The 16,530-nt window shown below is 39.3% G+C and overlaps 1 protein-coding gene across 1 annotated transcript in view; it reads left to right on the top strand.

Moving 5' to 3' along the window:
* Nucleotides 1–9,507, top strand: part of ptch1 (patched 1) — a 50,484-nt gene extending 40,977 nt beyond the window's left edge. Inside the window, exons 19-24 of the mRNA XM_026270065.1 lie at nt 881–1,018; nt 1,136–1,278; nt 5,844–5,943; nt 6,623–6,913; nt 6,989–7,544; nt 8,241–9,507. Of these exons, the coding sequence (XP_026125850.1) occupies nt 881–1,018; nt 1,136–1,278; nt 5,844–5,943; nt 6,623–6,913; nt 6,989–7,543 (1,227 nt within the window). The 3' untranslated portion in view covers nt 7,544; nt 8,241–9,507. The remainder of the gene's footprint in view (nt 1–880; nt 1,019–1,135; nt 1,279–5,843; nt 5,944–6,622; nt 6,914–6,988; nt 7,545–8,240) is intronic.
* The last annotated feature ends 7,023 nt before the right edge of the window (nt 9,508–16,530 follow it).

Here is a 16,530-nt window from a genome sequence, read left to right as displayed (position 1 = left end):
TAATTGGGAACTAATTAAAAGTGTACCATTTGGAGCAAGACGGGAGGGCAGGCAGGAATAGCTCAAGAGAAGCTGTGTTTTTATAGCCCTGCGCTTTGTGTTTATCTTATACTGTGAGAGCCAGTTTGTTTAGTCTACGTGAGGCTTTTTGAGACATTTCTTTAAAATAAACGGGGGATTGAGGGGTTACCACAGCAACTTTATCACTCCACATATAAAACAGACCTGCTGTTTCTGCTGAAATGTGTGTGTATGTATATCATACATTATATTATTCGTGAGATCGAACGTTCTTTCCCACACTGTGTCTCCGCTTTCGATGGTCTCTGTTTTTATTAGGGGGCAGTGTTTAAGCCATCTGACTGATCTAACTTTGTCTGACAGGATAGCAGTTTCGTCCTTTTGCTTTACTGGACACTTGAAAGGGAAAGTTATAGCCCTGCTTCAGCTTTTACCATTGTGCTTTTGTCCCAGACCACCCTTAGTCCCAGACCCAGACCTCCTTAAACTCCATACGTCCGTCCCCACTTCCGCCATGCTCGACCCCCCTTTCATTTGCCAGCCCTCCCAGCCCCAAACTCCCCTCCGTTGGCCCTCTTTCTGTCCTCTTCATCCCTCTTCAAAGGCAGCTGGGCCCCCCAGTAACCCAAGACTCATCAGCTGATTGTGGCATTTACTTTACCAGTTCGTAGCTTGGGTTCAGCTCCATATGCAAGCGTCACAAATGGGCCCTTCTGAGGAACAGATATTTTCCCACATTCCCCAGCGCTTTATCTAAACTAACCCATCTAACCCGAGCCGTACTTTACTTTAATCTATGTAAAGTAGAGCTCCTCATGTTTTAGGAAAGAACTTTATGTTTGCCGGTCCTTTCTCGCAGGTCTTGGTGCTGTCTTTGATGACGGTGGAGCTGTTTGGCATGATGGGATTGATCGGCATCAAGCTCAGCGCTGTCCCTGTCGTCATCCTCATCGCTTCCGTTGGCATTGGTGTGGAGTTCACAGTCCACGTGGCACTGGTGAGTTTAAATTGATCTCATAACCGTGACTGCATGTAGCTAGTTCACTCATTGTGATGATTATTGGATGTGTTTATTAGTGGTTCATATTGATCATATTTGTTGTTTTCCTCCCAGGCGTTCCTCACAGCCATTGGGGACAGGAACAAGCGAGCCGTTCTAGCACTTGAGCACATGTTCGCCCCAGTGCTGGACGGAGCGTTTTCCACCCTGCTAGGAGTCCTGATGCTGGCGGGGTCAGAGTTTGACTTCATAGTCAGGTAAAAACAACAGACTTCTGCTGTGTAGATTGTGGTGCTTTAAGATGGGGATATCTTTGATAATCAGTTTTCTCTCTTATGGCTCCTCGGATATGGTGACATATTTATTTTCTAACGCTGTTAGTACACAATAGCTGATCTTACAGACTATTTGTCCTCGAAATTGTATCCTAACCATGTCAGATGTGACTATTCCAGTGTCAATCAAATTTTGTCCACATTAAAAACGATGGTAAAATTATGGTTAATCAAAAAAGGGGGAATCCTTGTTTAAAGGGGTCATATGATGCTTTTTTAAAGATCATTATTTTGTGTATTTGGTGTAACAGAATATGTTGAAATGCTTTAATGTTCAAAAAACACATTATTGTTTAAATACTGTACATTATTGTGGGTCCTTTATGCCCCACCTCTCAAACGAGTCGTTTTCTACAAAGTCCCTTCTTCCGACAAATGCAGTCTGCTCTGATTGGCCAACTGACCCAGTGCATTCTGATTGGCCAAACACCGCAAACACTCGTCGGAAATGTAACACCCCTTACCATAATCATGAGTTTCATCTTTCAAAATAAATGTAGATAGTTAAATAATAAAAGATAGTTAATAATGTCCTTAGTTTTAACATCAGGTCAAGTCCGAAAGGGGAACATTCGCATGACAGACACAGTGATGAAGCCCCGGTTGTTAAGAGAGCTGACTGTGAGACCCTGTCTCTCTCTCTCTCTTTCACATACACACACACACACACACACAAACTCTGCATTTGAACATTCAATAGCAAATACTTAAAATAATTTAAAAAAACATACAGTAGCTGATTGAGAAACACCAGATTGTCATAGCAAAGACAGAATTACCTCCTCTCTTAGGATAACGAAACGGTCATTCAGAAAATGCGTTGCTGTTCTGTTGTGAGTACCATATTTTCCGGATTATAAGTCACACTTTTTTTTCATAGTTTGTCTGGTCCTGCGACTTATAGTCAGGTATGACTTATTTATAAAAATTCATTTGACATGAACCAAGAGAAATTAACCAAGAGAAATTAAGAGAGAGGGCACTCTACGCTGCTCAGTGCTCCTGTAGTCTACACTGAAGACATAGAGCGCCCTCTCGCGGCTGTAGACGGTAATGTTTTCTCTTGGTGCTTGGTTCAAAATAAATGCGACTTATAGTCCAGTGCGACTTAATATATGTTTTTTCCTCGTCGTGACGTATTTTTGGACTGATGCGACTTATACTTAGGTGTGACTTATAGTCCGAAAAATAATCCTAGAAACACACTTTATCTCCCTGACATGGCTGCTTCAACACAAACTGCGGTTACTGAAACCGTGCCTTCTTTATTTGCGTTAACATTTGGGCAGTAATATGCAAATATTCCACAGTGACATAGACATGTGGGGGCGTGTTTGAATGAGCCGTTTTAAGGGGCGTGGCAGAGTCTTAACTTTGATAAAGATTATCTCTTTTGACTTGAGACTTCAGTCTTTGCAACTTTACAGATCTTCTTTATGCACCAAGAGCTTGTTACACTCCAAAGATTTGAGAATCGCATCATATGACCTCTTTAACAGGTATTATTAATCTAAAAATTTAATCTAATCTATTAATCTAAAAAAGTTCACAAGTTCTATAAACAGGTTTGTTCTTGCACATATATCTATTTATCTATCTGTCTATCTATCTATACACACACACAAACACATAAATTCACTTTTATGTTAACTTCCAATTAACATAGAAAAGATAGCTTTAAACATGTGTCACTTTTGTCACTTCACCCCTGGTTATGGTACAATGTAAATGTTTTCTTAACTCTCTTCTCAGTCCTAACCAACCTCCCTTCACATTCAACAAGCACATATCTTTCCTGTCTGTCTTCACAGAGCTTTAGGCTCTCCTGTGTTTTCTGTAATCTTTTTTTTTTTTTTCTACGGCCCTGCAAAGACATTTACAAGCTGAGAGCAGAGAGGGCCCGAGGGTTATTTTGTTGCTAGTCGAGGAGTGGAAATGAGGAGTGACACACACTGCTACTTAGAGCATCTAAATCAGTAACTTTGCAATGTCTTTATTTTTTACGTCCTTCCTGAGAGCAGATGAGTCAAACACATCTGGTCATTTATTGTTTCTTGAAGTGGTATCGAGACTTTCGTTGTCCTGAAATTCAGGTTACAGTTATATCAAACTGAGCCATGGGTGTTTGAGTGGTAAGTGTCTCATCTGTTTCTACAGGAGGGAAAGAACAAATGTCTGCAGTAGCTCATTCTTATTAGAGGACTGGAAAACCACCACAGCCCTCCACCCTCAAATCACTTTGGATCTAAAGTAGCATGCCAGAAAAATAATGCACACACAAGTTTAGAGCAATCACACACGGTCTCTCCGCAGACCACATTGGGCCCCAGTCCCTCTCACGGGCTCCCACTGAAACGCAACTACTGTTTTTTCATCAAACAAAACCCCCTGGCCTCCGAAGATATGGAAAAAAACAAAAACGCAGGCTGTATTTTTATAGCCTTGCAGGAATAAATGTTTCCCTGACTTTGCTCTGTCAGGTCCGCTAATGTTTTGAATCTAAACAGATCAGATGAGTTGCTCAGCGAGGTTTCGCTAGGGAGAAGTGGCTTTAGAGAACGGCCCTTGATTCAGGGACGCTTAACGCGATGTCTCGAAGTTCAAAGTTGAAGAACATAAAACTCTTTTGTTGCTTCAGCCAGTCTGAAGCAATCTCTCTCATCCGTGGAAAAGCACACCGATGTAAATCACTCGTCAATATGAACATTTAGTTTGGAGCAGGAGACTACCCGAACAGTTCAACCAAGACGATTCTCATTTTTCATAGTCTGTTGATTTGTAGCTATTGATCTGTTGAATCTCTCTGCTTGTGAGTTCTGCCTTTCGTGTGGTAGAGCAAGAGCCAAATGCAAACCAAAAAGTGCAATTCAAGAAGACTTGCTTGATGAAATACAGGCAGACTAAAGTTCCAAACTTTTTTTTCTAACGTAAGCCTAAATAATAACAGGCTGGCTTCTCTCTCCACTCTCATCCTAAACAAGTGGCGTCTGCTTGGTTAAACACTGTGGTAGTCCTTCCCTTGAACCAGACCTGCAAAACCTCCTGAAAGATGTAAATAAAGCAAGCGTTTCTAGAGAGACATGCAGGTCTGTGGTTCTCCAGAGAGAAGCCCACCTTGTGTGGTCATTACAGGACATTGTTTGAGTCTAAAGAGCTGCTTGCAAACCTGGGGAGGCCGAGTAAGAGCAGCATTGTTATAAATGTGTCTATGAGTTTAGTCTGAGGCACAGCTGTGCTGCATACCAGCTGGCGGGTGTTTGCTATACCCACTGTTTCCACCACACATGCATTCACATATTAACCTCAGTTTTAATGCATCTTTTACCCGTCCAATGCCTTTGATAGTATCAATGCAAAAAAAAAAAAAAAAAAACAGTTTTCCAGGAAAAATATTAATTAAACCGTGATAATTTTACTTGAGAAGAAAAATAAGATAAGAGTGGTTTTCTATATATATGTATATATATATGTGTGTGTGTGTGTGTGTGTGTAAGGGATAATCAACGGTGCATTTGAGGGATGAGTTTGGGTTTTTGTGCATCAAGTAAAGCAGCACATTAATATGGTATGGTGATTAAACCGACTTGGAACTACCTGTGCATTAAACGGTTTTACTGCATAACCTGCCAGCCAATCAGAATCCATTATTCAGACATACCATAGAATAATTTAAATATATATATTAGGGCTTTCTTTTTTTGAGGAACAAGATGGCAGCTGCAATTCGAGCTGCAGCAGTTTACACAGATGCTTTGCTGGAGTAGCGGAGGACGGAAAGCTGGCCATAATGAAGAAAAGAGAAAGAGCGAGGGAGCGAAGGAGGACAGGAGGGAGGGATTTGTCGAGGAGATTGGGGGTCTTACCTGATACTCTAGAGATTTAATTAGAGCAGGGGATTGTGAAAGGCAGGGAAATTTCACAGGGGCTTAGTATAGAAAGAGTGATAGAGAGTGAAAGAGAGGGAAAAGTGAATGTGCTTGGGGCCTGGCAAGAGGGGCCTGTAGTCTTTCCTCTCCTCTCTTCCTCCTAGACTAAATTGTTTAAATTCTATACCGTTCACTTCATTTGTTTGCTTCTGCGTTCTTTTTTTAAAGAGTGAGAGAGGCCCCTGTGCCTTTGTGCTTCGCCTTTCTTCTCTCGCAAGCCTGTACTCCACATTCCTTCCCGTTTTGCTTTCCCTGTGTTTGCTTGTACTCCACTCACCGCTAGAAAAAGAAAAAAAAACGTACTCCTTTTCCTTCCCTATTTTCCATACCTTTGAATTAACCAACTAATTATGTCCTCTGCTTCTCCGTGCTGCTTTCTAAAAGACCTCTTTGGAGACTTTCTCTGGCACAAGGTAAATTTAGTTTAAAACCAAACCCGACTAAAGTCTTTTTGTGTGTGAATGCTTGTTAGAATGAGTCACTTTTGCTCTGTGCTTCATTCAGAGCAGTGAAGTTTTTATTTTTATTCTAATGACAGTGTTTTTTGCTGTGTATTTGCAGGTATTTCTTCGCTGTTTTGGCCATTCTGACAGTGTTAGGGGTCCTGAATGGACTGGTGCTGCTCCCAGTCTTATTGTCCTACTTTGGCCCTTACCCTGAGGTAGGAAGATTGCTCCCGTTAAGTTAATCCAGCATTACACTTTCACATGCCATACATAGAGCAATGCAGAGTTATTATATTCTCTGCTTAGTATTGTCTGAAAGAGTGACATTAAGGGATTCCAATATTACAAATTCAGATTTTACCATTGCTGTTCTCACATCAAGTTTACGGTCACTGCTCTTTAAATATTCAGAAAAAAAAGAATCAAAATGATGCATAATATTTTTCTTACCTGACATATTGGGTTGCAACTGGTATTTATATGCATTTTAAGAAGTCTGCTGCAATCTTATAAAGATCTTCTATTTATATTGCAGGCTATCAGAATTTAATCTTACTGTTTGGTCATATAAATATCAGCAACTGCAAAAAAAAATTACATTTCGCTCAGCTTTGGGATTCAGTTTTTTTTTTCTCCCAGAGGCTGAGCTCCTTTTTTTTTTTTTTTTGACAAAATTGCGTAGCATGTTAATTATATGCCATCATTATTGATCATAACATAAGCATTTTAAAGCTTGGATTATGTGTTCAAATATTTCTTAGACCCAGTGTACATATTCAAGACTAGCACTGTACCTTCCGATGATGTGAAAAGTTTCATATATCACAGGACTTGCACAAATGTCAGACAGAGCAGCTTCTCAGATTTAGATTTTCATGTCCACTACACTTCCAGGTATCTCCAGCGGATGGGCGAAGCCGGCTGCCCACGCCGTCCCCAGAGCCTCCCCCACAGGTGGTCCGCTTCACCATGCGACCCAGTCACACGACCCCTGAAGCAGGTTCAGACTCATCAGACTCAGAATACGGTTCCAACACTACTGTGTCCGGCATTAGCCAGGAGCTTCAGCAGTATGACCTCCAGCCCAACAGGGGGCGATCAGCCAGACTAGAGGAGTTGCGAATCGCCACAGGGGGACGACAAGGCATGCGTCAAGTTGAACTTCCAATGTTTTCTCCTTACTCAGTGAGTACAGCATTTATATCAATATATATCTTAACAAAAACAATGAAATAACAATGTTTTCCATGTTTTCCGCAGGATGAAACCAGACAGCAGCAACTACCACAGCATTACAGGTCCACCCATCTACCCAGTTCTCAGGATGCTGGACCTCAGTCGTCAAAGCGATACTGTAGCAGGGACCCTAAGAGGGACTTTGGGAGCGGACCCCCGCCCCCCCCTCACAGGCCGCGCATGGATGCTTTTGAAACCTCTACTGAGCCAGGTGGCTGTTCGGGCCCCAACCACCGGGAACGTTCAGGGGCCCATCGCCCCCGCTCCCACAACCTCTACACTCACCCTTCCCATCCGTCCACAGGCTCCGCCTACTGTCAGCCCATCACAACAGTGACAGCCTCAGCCTCAGTGACGGTCGCCGTTCATTCGGGGATACCCAGCCATAGTGCCGCCTACCCATCCCACCCCTCCAACGACAGCTATCACACTTCAGAAGATGTCTACACTGACCCTCACTTCTCCGACCCTCACGTGCCCTTTGACAAGAGCAGCGACAGCTCGAAAACAGAGGGCATGGAGCTGCAGGATCTAGAATATGACACTCCCAATGTCTGCCACTCAACACCCTCCAGCTGAGGTTAGTCGAGATGCTTTTTATATGGCTGATTTCAATAAAATGGTCCACATCAAATCAGCAGTTTCATGCACTCTGTGAATAAATAAGGCTGTCAATTAATGTTTATTTAATAATATTTCATAATAATAATACTAAGTCATATTAGTACTGATGATGTAATGTTTATTTTTTATTAAAACATCAAAAAAAATATGTTATACATATTATATATGATCATATATATTTACACTACCATTCAAAAGTTTGGGGGCAGTGATATTTTTTGTAGGGAAAAAAGGATGCATTATATTGATCAAATAATAATAATAATAACGGTTTCCACTACAATTTTAAGTCAAGTTAATATTATCTCTATAACACTTTTCACAATGTGTGTTATTTCAAAGAAGCTTTACAGAAAATCGAGATGGTAATGTTTGTAGTATCTTAATATCTTCATGCATTATATTTGCATTTAGCAACATTCATAATGATGTTTCTCGAGCAGCAAATCAGTATATCAGACTGATTTCTGAAGATCATGAGTAATGGCTGCTAAAAATTCAGCTTTGCCATCACAGGAATACATTTTAGTTTAAATAATAAGAACACTTTTCTATCTGATTCAGGATGTGGATTTACTTTGTTATCATCAGTTCATTCTGTTCTGTTTTCAACTTCTGTTAACCCTGTTTCTTCACTCCGTTGTGTTCACAGTGGTTGAATGTTGAAGCTCAAACAGCCAAAGATGGGACATCAGTCTGCCAGCGCGGCAGAAACATGGTGCTGCACGGCTGGGACACTTTGACCAGCGGCACCTTTACGGTGCTTGACTCTGTTACTGTATAACCCTGGTGTATTATTGTTAGATATTTCTATAAGTATTTATGTGTACACAAATGTAAATAATGAACGAGAGTAGCTATAATTTGACCGGGGTCGTCAGACTTGTGTTCCAAGTGCCCACCCATCATTTGTGTGTGTATCTGTGCCATAAGGAAACTTCATTCTTGACAAGCATTTCAGCATACGGTCGTTGCTGCTTATGATATTGTTGTAATGTTTGTATAATGCTATGCAATTATTTTCTCTAATTTTATAGAACCGTGTGTGTGAGAGTTTGTTAATGTGTTGTTGTGTGTGTGTGAATATTTTTGGTTCACGACAGACCCCCTAGACCCCTCAGATGCATATTAACTAACAAGAACAAACTCTTAAGTGACCTAACATAATATGTTAAATGATTTTGTGGCAGTTAAATGGATTTCCATTGCACTTACGGTACACTTCTGTTCAAAACACCAGTACAAAACTGCACAGATCCTTTCACTTTCAGAGGACACATTCAGGGAAATATTTGTTCAGACATACGCTAGATATGTAAAATTCACATTAATGTCCAGTTGTTTGTCGACGAGCATTAGATGTTTAAGCGTGCGTGCGTGCGTGCAGATGTTTGCGTTTTGTGTATATTGAAGCGTTAGTGTTTATGCTTTTTTAATGTTCATTTGCTTATCACAAACCTGTGGTAGTTGGAAAAAACAAATACTGTTTAACAATGAAACACGCTATGCGTGAGAATTTAGCTGCGCAGAAATGAAGAAGGAAACGAGTGATTGTTGGATGACTGTGCCTCTGTTTTTCCGTCTCTGGTCTCTCTGGTCTTTTTGTACTTCATACTCCAGTTATTTACTGTAAATCGGCCATTTGTGGCCACCCTGAATTTGCTCATTACTCCCACTTTGCATTACGAAAATAATGCAATGTGACAGTAATTTCAGGTTTCTCTCGTAGCTTCATTTTTTTTTCTTTAAGGCATTATTTCCTGTCATTCAATTGTGGTTTAAGCTAAAACATTACTGTTGCAAGTTGCAACAGAATTCTTTCTATATCTGTTGGCGTAACTTTTTTGTTTGTTTCTGTTTTGATAAGCTAAGCTAATGAGCATTCTCAAGGTGTGCGTTGCACAATGGCCGATCACGACGATGGTTTTTGTCGATACATTGACCTCAATGACAAGCCGCAACTACTGGCCCTAATTTAGCAAGAGCTGTTCTCTGCGCTGACCTCACCTCATAAAAATCAATAACATAACACCATGACACTAATTGGAAGTTCCCCCTCAACTGCCAACTGGTTCATGTGAGTGCTCAAGGGTCAAGGGTCGTGGAGCCCCCACTTCACTGTGGCTCTGAAGCTAACGTTTGTGTCTTTAAGAGTGTGTTTGTGTGTTGGCTGTGACCCCCTCATCCAGACTGACTTCCTGTCAAACATATGTTTGTTCTTGACGAAGACTTTGAGAGTTGTTCTATGTTGTTCGTTTGTAGTGTTTGTGTTCTCCTACATGTCACATTGGCAGAAATGGGAGAAAATCATGGCTGGCAACTATTATATATATATATATATATATATATATATATATATATATATATATATATTCTATTATTATTATTTTTTTTTACATTTGTTTTGCAATATTTATATTTTTGTATAATAAGATGTTGTTTTGTTCAATAATGGTCATAATGCCAGTTCTTAACAATGCAGGGATTTTTACGTCTGTCGGAAAACACTATTATTACAGTCTCTTTGTTACATTCATGGATTTTGATCTGTATAAAGTGCTTACTAATGTTAAATAGGAAAAAAAGAGTATATAACATTTACCTTACAGATTCATCATAGCTCTTAGAGGATTTTAAAAGGAAAATGATCGATGTTTTTTACAGACTGCCATTTTTTCCCTTGTTTTGGTGTGGATGTATGTCATTTTCAGTTACAAAGATAAATGTATGCCATATAATTTATTTATATGAAAATTTATTTTTGTAGTGTACATAGTAGTTGTCAAGTTATTTGACAGAAGTATATTTTTAAAGAGTTTATATGTAATGCTACCATTGTTTGTGAGAACATAACTGAGAAGACATTAAGATGCACACTTTCATTGCTAACTTGTTCACGGACGACTAAAGTTCCCCTGTTACAGTGTTACATAGTGAGTCCGATCTGAAGACTGTCTTTGGGTTTTGTGAAAAGCTAGCCATGAAAGTAGAACAAATGTACTAGCTCTCTAAATAATAATGTTCAAACACTGATAGAATTCTAACAAATAAAAATATTATAACTTATTTGTCTCTTTGCTATACATTTAATAAATGATTCTTCAAATTGTAGCTACCTGGGACTATTTCTTTAGCATAACCTTACGAGCTGCATGACTTAACTGTTGCGTCAAACATTAGCATTTACATCAGCTAGCGCCCAGTCTTTATATTTCCTCACATACAGTCCTTAAACGGATTGATTAACCAAGCCGTCGAATCCATTGTGGGTTATGCTATGCAAATTTCCTGACTTAGCCTGTGTACGTTTCCGACAGCTCCATTTGAAGCCTAATCGATTTGCCCGAGCTTTATATTAAAGTCACAAAACTCCAACAACGTTATCTCGCACAGGATTTCGACGTGCTGACATCTGGCTACAAATTCAATCCCCCGTTCAGGCAGCCATGCTCTACTCTGCGCTCGGCTCTCTTGTATGATTCTGATTGACAGTTTTATAGACTGCAAGGAAATTGGTTGTAGTTACAATACAGCTGGTGTGCTCTAAGTAATGAAAAGGGGCATATGGCCTTAAAAACCGAGTGATGGAGACTGATTCAGGCTGCCCCCTTCTAACTCTGCTGCATGGGTGGCAGCCATTTATTATTAATGCGCTGGAGTTGCCAAGCTTGTTTCAATCTACTGTAACCTTTGATACACTGCAGTGACTTGCTCTCTGAACACACTGTGGTCGGTGTAATTGCTTTTAGAGCCAATGAGACCACAACCTGTATGATCCAATCCGGACTGACTTTCTAATCATGTAATGTGATCTAGGCTCAGACATAGCACTTTGGTGCTGGACTTAGTTGTTCATTAACATTTTTTGCGAAATGAGCTTTGTGCTTTTTACTTCATATAAATTATTCCAAAAAGACCCTTTATTGGCGCTGAGCTGTAATATCAGTTCATGAAATCTGTGACCTTGTGACATCATCTGACTTTTGCGTAGAGGTTGTTATTGAAGGATGGGACATCGCAAACTACATTGAACCTGACAGCAAACCTGCATCCTTTTAGTATCATATTCATTCCACATGCAAAGAAGGAAGTGACTCTGAATCTGGAAAACCAGAGGCAAAAAAAGAATCATGACCTTCGCTAACATTATAAGTGGTCTTTAAAAAGAATAACATGGTGTTTCAAATATTGATTTAAACATCTTTCATAAGTAAAAATCTATGTATGCCAACATGAAAATCGTGACATTTGCCAAGTATGGTAACCCATACTCGGAATTGGTGCTTTGCATTTAACCCATCCAAGTGCACACACACAGCAGTGAGAAGTGAACACACCATGAACACACACCCGGAGCAGTGGGCAGCTATATATCCAGCAACTGGGGCTTCAGTGTCTTGCTCAAGGGCACTTCAGCCATGGGTATTGATGGAAGAAGAGAGCGCTGTTCATTAACTCCCCTCCCCTTCAGGTTACAAGTCCTACTCTCTAACCATTAGGCCACAGCTGCCCCATTTAATATTTTAAGATTTAAAATGTTTTCTTCACACTTTATTTTAATATCCAAATATTGCTATTAACAAACCATTAACTATGATTTTTGCCTCAATAAACTCCTAATTTGCTGTTTATTAATAGTTAGGTTGTTGTTAAATTTAGCTATTGGGCATGGTTAGGGATGTACTGTAGAATATGGTCATGCAGAATATGCTTTATAAGTACTAATAAAAAGCCATTAATAAAAGGAATGCTAATAAGCAGATAGTTAATAGTGAGACTTAGTATATACTAAGTCCCTATACTAAAGTGTTTGGCTAAAGTGTTTTAGCCAGATTTGCTGCTTGCAGTCCGATTAAAAAAACGAACCAAGTTGGAAAATTTCTGCTTCACGTCATGATGTACTTTATGACTGATAAAATGGATTAGATCTAATATTTGTCAAATACACAGACGATTTAGACATTTTAATGAAAGCAGCAGACAATTTTTATTATTTAATGCTTAATGCTGCTCCTTTATGTAGAAGAATAAAGTTTAACATAAGCCTAAACTATTTAAAGACCAGTGAAGTTATAGGTTTAATTTTGATAAACAGGACACAATATAACATTAATAATACAATAATCTTTATTGTTATAAAAACATAAGGTAAAGGTGTCGAAATAATAAACAAAACACACATTATATCTGTCATCAGTGTATCACGCCAATCGTAAATCACCCGTCACCATGAGAACTTGTGCAGCCTCTCACAGAATGAGAATTTTGACATCATACATCACAGTGCCATGGCACCAGCAGCATCTCAAGTCAAAATGTTTAACCAGCATGCAGCACTTCAAGTCAGTCACTGATTGGTTGAATACCTAAAGTAATTAGTACTGGTCAAGTGATCACAACATGGCTGCCCCATGAGGGGACCCTCTACATGTGAAATAAAACATTTTATAAGGCCACTGATATGAATGGAATCATCTTATGTGACTGAACATCATTTTAAATAACATGTAAAACATTTGAATGAGTAAAAATGACTGTGCATCTTTAAAAAGTGTTACATCAGCAAGCTGTGCCAAGCAGACCTCCATATTGGTTTTCCACTCCAGCAGAGTGTCCGTGTTTGTGTGTGAGAAGCTTTTAACACGTCTATCAGCATCGGCGTCGCAGTCCCTCTCTCCAGCCTCTCAGAGCTGGAAAGCTGGGAGTCATTAATGGAGGAATTCAGAGGCCCTGAAATCACACATCTCATCACCCCTCCCACCCCAAAAAAACACGGTTAAAAAAAAAAAACAGACAGTAGAGTAAGAAACCCAAAAAGGTGTTTATTTTCCAGTGTTGGAAGCTGTTGAACAACTGATCAGCAATGGCAGGCTGACATTTCAATGGTAACACCCAGAGGAGCGTTACGTTACAGTGACTGCTGCCATCAGCCCGGAGCGAAGTCGAGCCTAACACAGCTTGGAGGCTTAAGTGCAGTTATCCAGTGCCAGAGAGTGATGGAATAACACACATCCTCGAGAATCAGCTAGACTCGAAGAAAAACTGGCAGGGGTGAAGGACAAAACAGCCATTGTAATGTCTAATGATGTATGCTGCTGGCGATTAAAGCAAGTAAATGAATTCATTTGTTTCAGCAACCATATGTGGAAACTATGCCCAACACATATGGACACATATGGTAGTGAAAGCAGTGATAACAAACTCTAGCATTTCAGCATCTCAAGATTAACATTTGGAAACATTTCAACCCGTCCCATTTTTTATTTTTTTATTTTTTATTACTGAATGATTTTGAATGTTCTAAAATACTATGAAAGTGTTCCCTGAATTCACGATTCTGCACAAACATATATAAGTTTGATTTCCAAGCAAAATCACTTTTTAGGTGCTAGTGAAGCCTGATTCCTGAGCAAATTACTGTCAGCCGATTCATTTTAAGTGAACCAATAACATAGCGTGAACACTGAAGTCAGATTTTCAAGAAATGGCTCTTATTGGTAGATTCTATCCAATGATTCCAAAGCAAATGAATGTTACAAGCCACTTTTAAACAAGCACGAGCAGTGAAGTCTGATTTCCGAGCAAAACATTTGCAGGGGCCAGTTATTTTTAGGGAATCAAAACATACGTGACTATTGAAATCTGATTACAGAGCAAATGACTCTTAATTTTAACGAACAAAAACATTCAAGACAAACAGTGAAGTCTGATTTCCGAACAAAATATGCGGTTTGGAGTGAATCAAAACATACAGCTTGACTAGAAACTCGTTTCCCAGACAAATGACTCTTGTTATGAGCCTGTACTTTTTAGTGAATCAGAAACTATTCTGAATCAGTTGGAATAGTTTATCCATTAATTTGATTTGGGAGCTGCCTTCGTAAGCAGTATCTAGCAAAGCGACTCTTTAGGTTTAGGAACAAAGCTTATGTTTTCATTTAAATATGTCGCATATAAACATCCCTCATCACTTTTGTTATAAGCAAGGCTAACTATTTTGGCAGCTATAGGTATACAAAGGGTTTAGCAGTTGGGCAGATGGCATGTGAATGATTGCTTTGTTTACTTTGATTTAATTTCGCGTCATTTATTTCGGTATTTACATTTCTACCCCAGTGATTGTGTAGCACAAGGCAAGGCCAAGATCTCTCGTTCTGCTTATACAGAACTCACTCCGCTCAACCGATTCTCTTTCTCTCTCCCTGCTTTCCAATCCCAACCACATGTTTACACTGCTGTGATGTAGATGTGTTTATTGTAAAGATGACAAACTTACGGTACATTGCAACGCAACATTTTTTCCCTCTCTCTCTCCCAGGTTTCTACAACCCCTGCGGAGCCCTGATGTCCCCTCCCTGAAAAGCTTCCCTCTTTTGTTTAACTAGTCTGTCTTTGCCAGCAAATATGCAGAAATCTATGGAAACATATGCGTCATCTAAAGGGCGAGGGAGAGAGACGTGAGTGTGAAGGTTTTGGAAAAAAAAAGTTAAATGCTTTCATGTGTATTTGTAAGTGTTGTGTGAACACAATATTCTGCTAATCCAAATAAAATTAGGGCATCTGATTTCACAAGGCTGGGATGGACGGACGGAGGGAAAATCTTGCTTTTTCAGCTTGAGATGCAGAGGGCCCCAAGACTGAACGGGCTGGAGGACGAGTAATGAGGAGAGGCCCGTGTTTGTAAATAATTTCGGACTTCGCTAATGCCCTGTCTATTCACAAATGGCAGTCAGATTTTTCTAGCATCCTGCTGTATTGATTCTGGCACAGGGACAGAGACCTGATGAGGAACAGGTGTTGAGGAGTCAAGGGGGAGTGACTCTCCACCTCTTGTTTACTCTCACTTTGTCCCCTATGTGTGTCTACACTGGACCTTAAAACTATTTAGACACTTTGGATGTGCTAAAAACTTTATGAATGTCATCGCATTAAAGTTATTGTTAACTAAAACTAAAACTATTAAAGAGTGTTTTCAGTAACTGAAATGGGAAGAAAATTGAAAGGTGAAGATCAAATTAAGATATAAATATTAGATTAAATATATTAGACAGTTCATCCAAAAATGAAAATTCTGTCATTATTTACTCACCCTCATGTCGTTCCAAACCTGTAAGGACTTTGTTCATTATCGGAACTCAGTTTAAGATGTTTTGATGAAATCCAAGAGCTTTCTACAGTTTCCTCCATAGACAGCAATGCAACTACCACCTTAAAGGACCAGAAAGGTAGTAAGGATATCATCAGTGGTTCAACCTTCATTTTATGCAGCTATGAGAATATTTTTTTTGTGCACAAGGAAAACAAAAATAACTACTTTATTCAACAATTCTTCTCTTCTGGGTCCGTCTCCACCACATCGAGTACCATGACAAAAATAACAACAAAAATTCTACACTCGTGACTGAGCACACAAAAGGTATTCTCATAGCTTCATAGAATTATTGTTTAAACCAATGCATGACAAAAATTACTAAATTACAAAAATTACCAGGATGCCTAACCCTAACCCTATGAGACATTTTCACTGAAGAGAAAAAAATTCTTACAGATTTGGATTGACATAAGGGTGAGTAAATGATGACAATGGTGACAAATGCATGACAAAATTCCTAAAATGTAACAATTAAAAGAAAACTGAAGGTATAAAAATAAAAGCTAATTTAATAAACATCAAACAGCCCAGTTCCCCAGTACACCCAAAATTGGAAATTTGTCATCATTAAATTAATTTACCCATGTGTCATTCCAATCATTTATGACTTTCTTCAGTGGAACATAATAATTATCACAGAATTAATTCTTACAGGTTTGGAATGACATGAGGGTGAGTAAATAACAGAATGTGTGTGTGTGTGTTTTATATATTTGGTTTACTGTCCCTTTAAGACAAAAAAGTATTTAGAAAATTTCTGGTTGTCAGATGTTAGTGGAACATATTTATA

This window comes from Carassius auratus, chromosome 8, assembly GCF_003368295.1.
Source record: "Carassius auratus strain Wakin chromosome 8, ASM336829v1, whole genome shotgun sequence".
NCBI classification, from domain to species: domain Eukaryota; kingdom Metazoa; phylum Chordata; class Actinopteri; order Cypriniformes; family Cyprinidae; genus Carassius; species Carassius auratus.
Note: the sequence above shows the minus strand (reverse complement) of the source record. Positions and strands in the feature narration are given on the sequence as shown.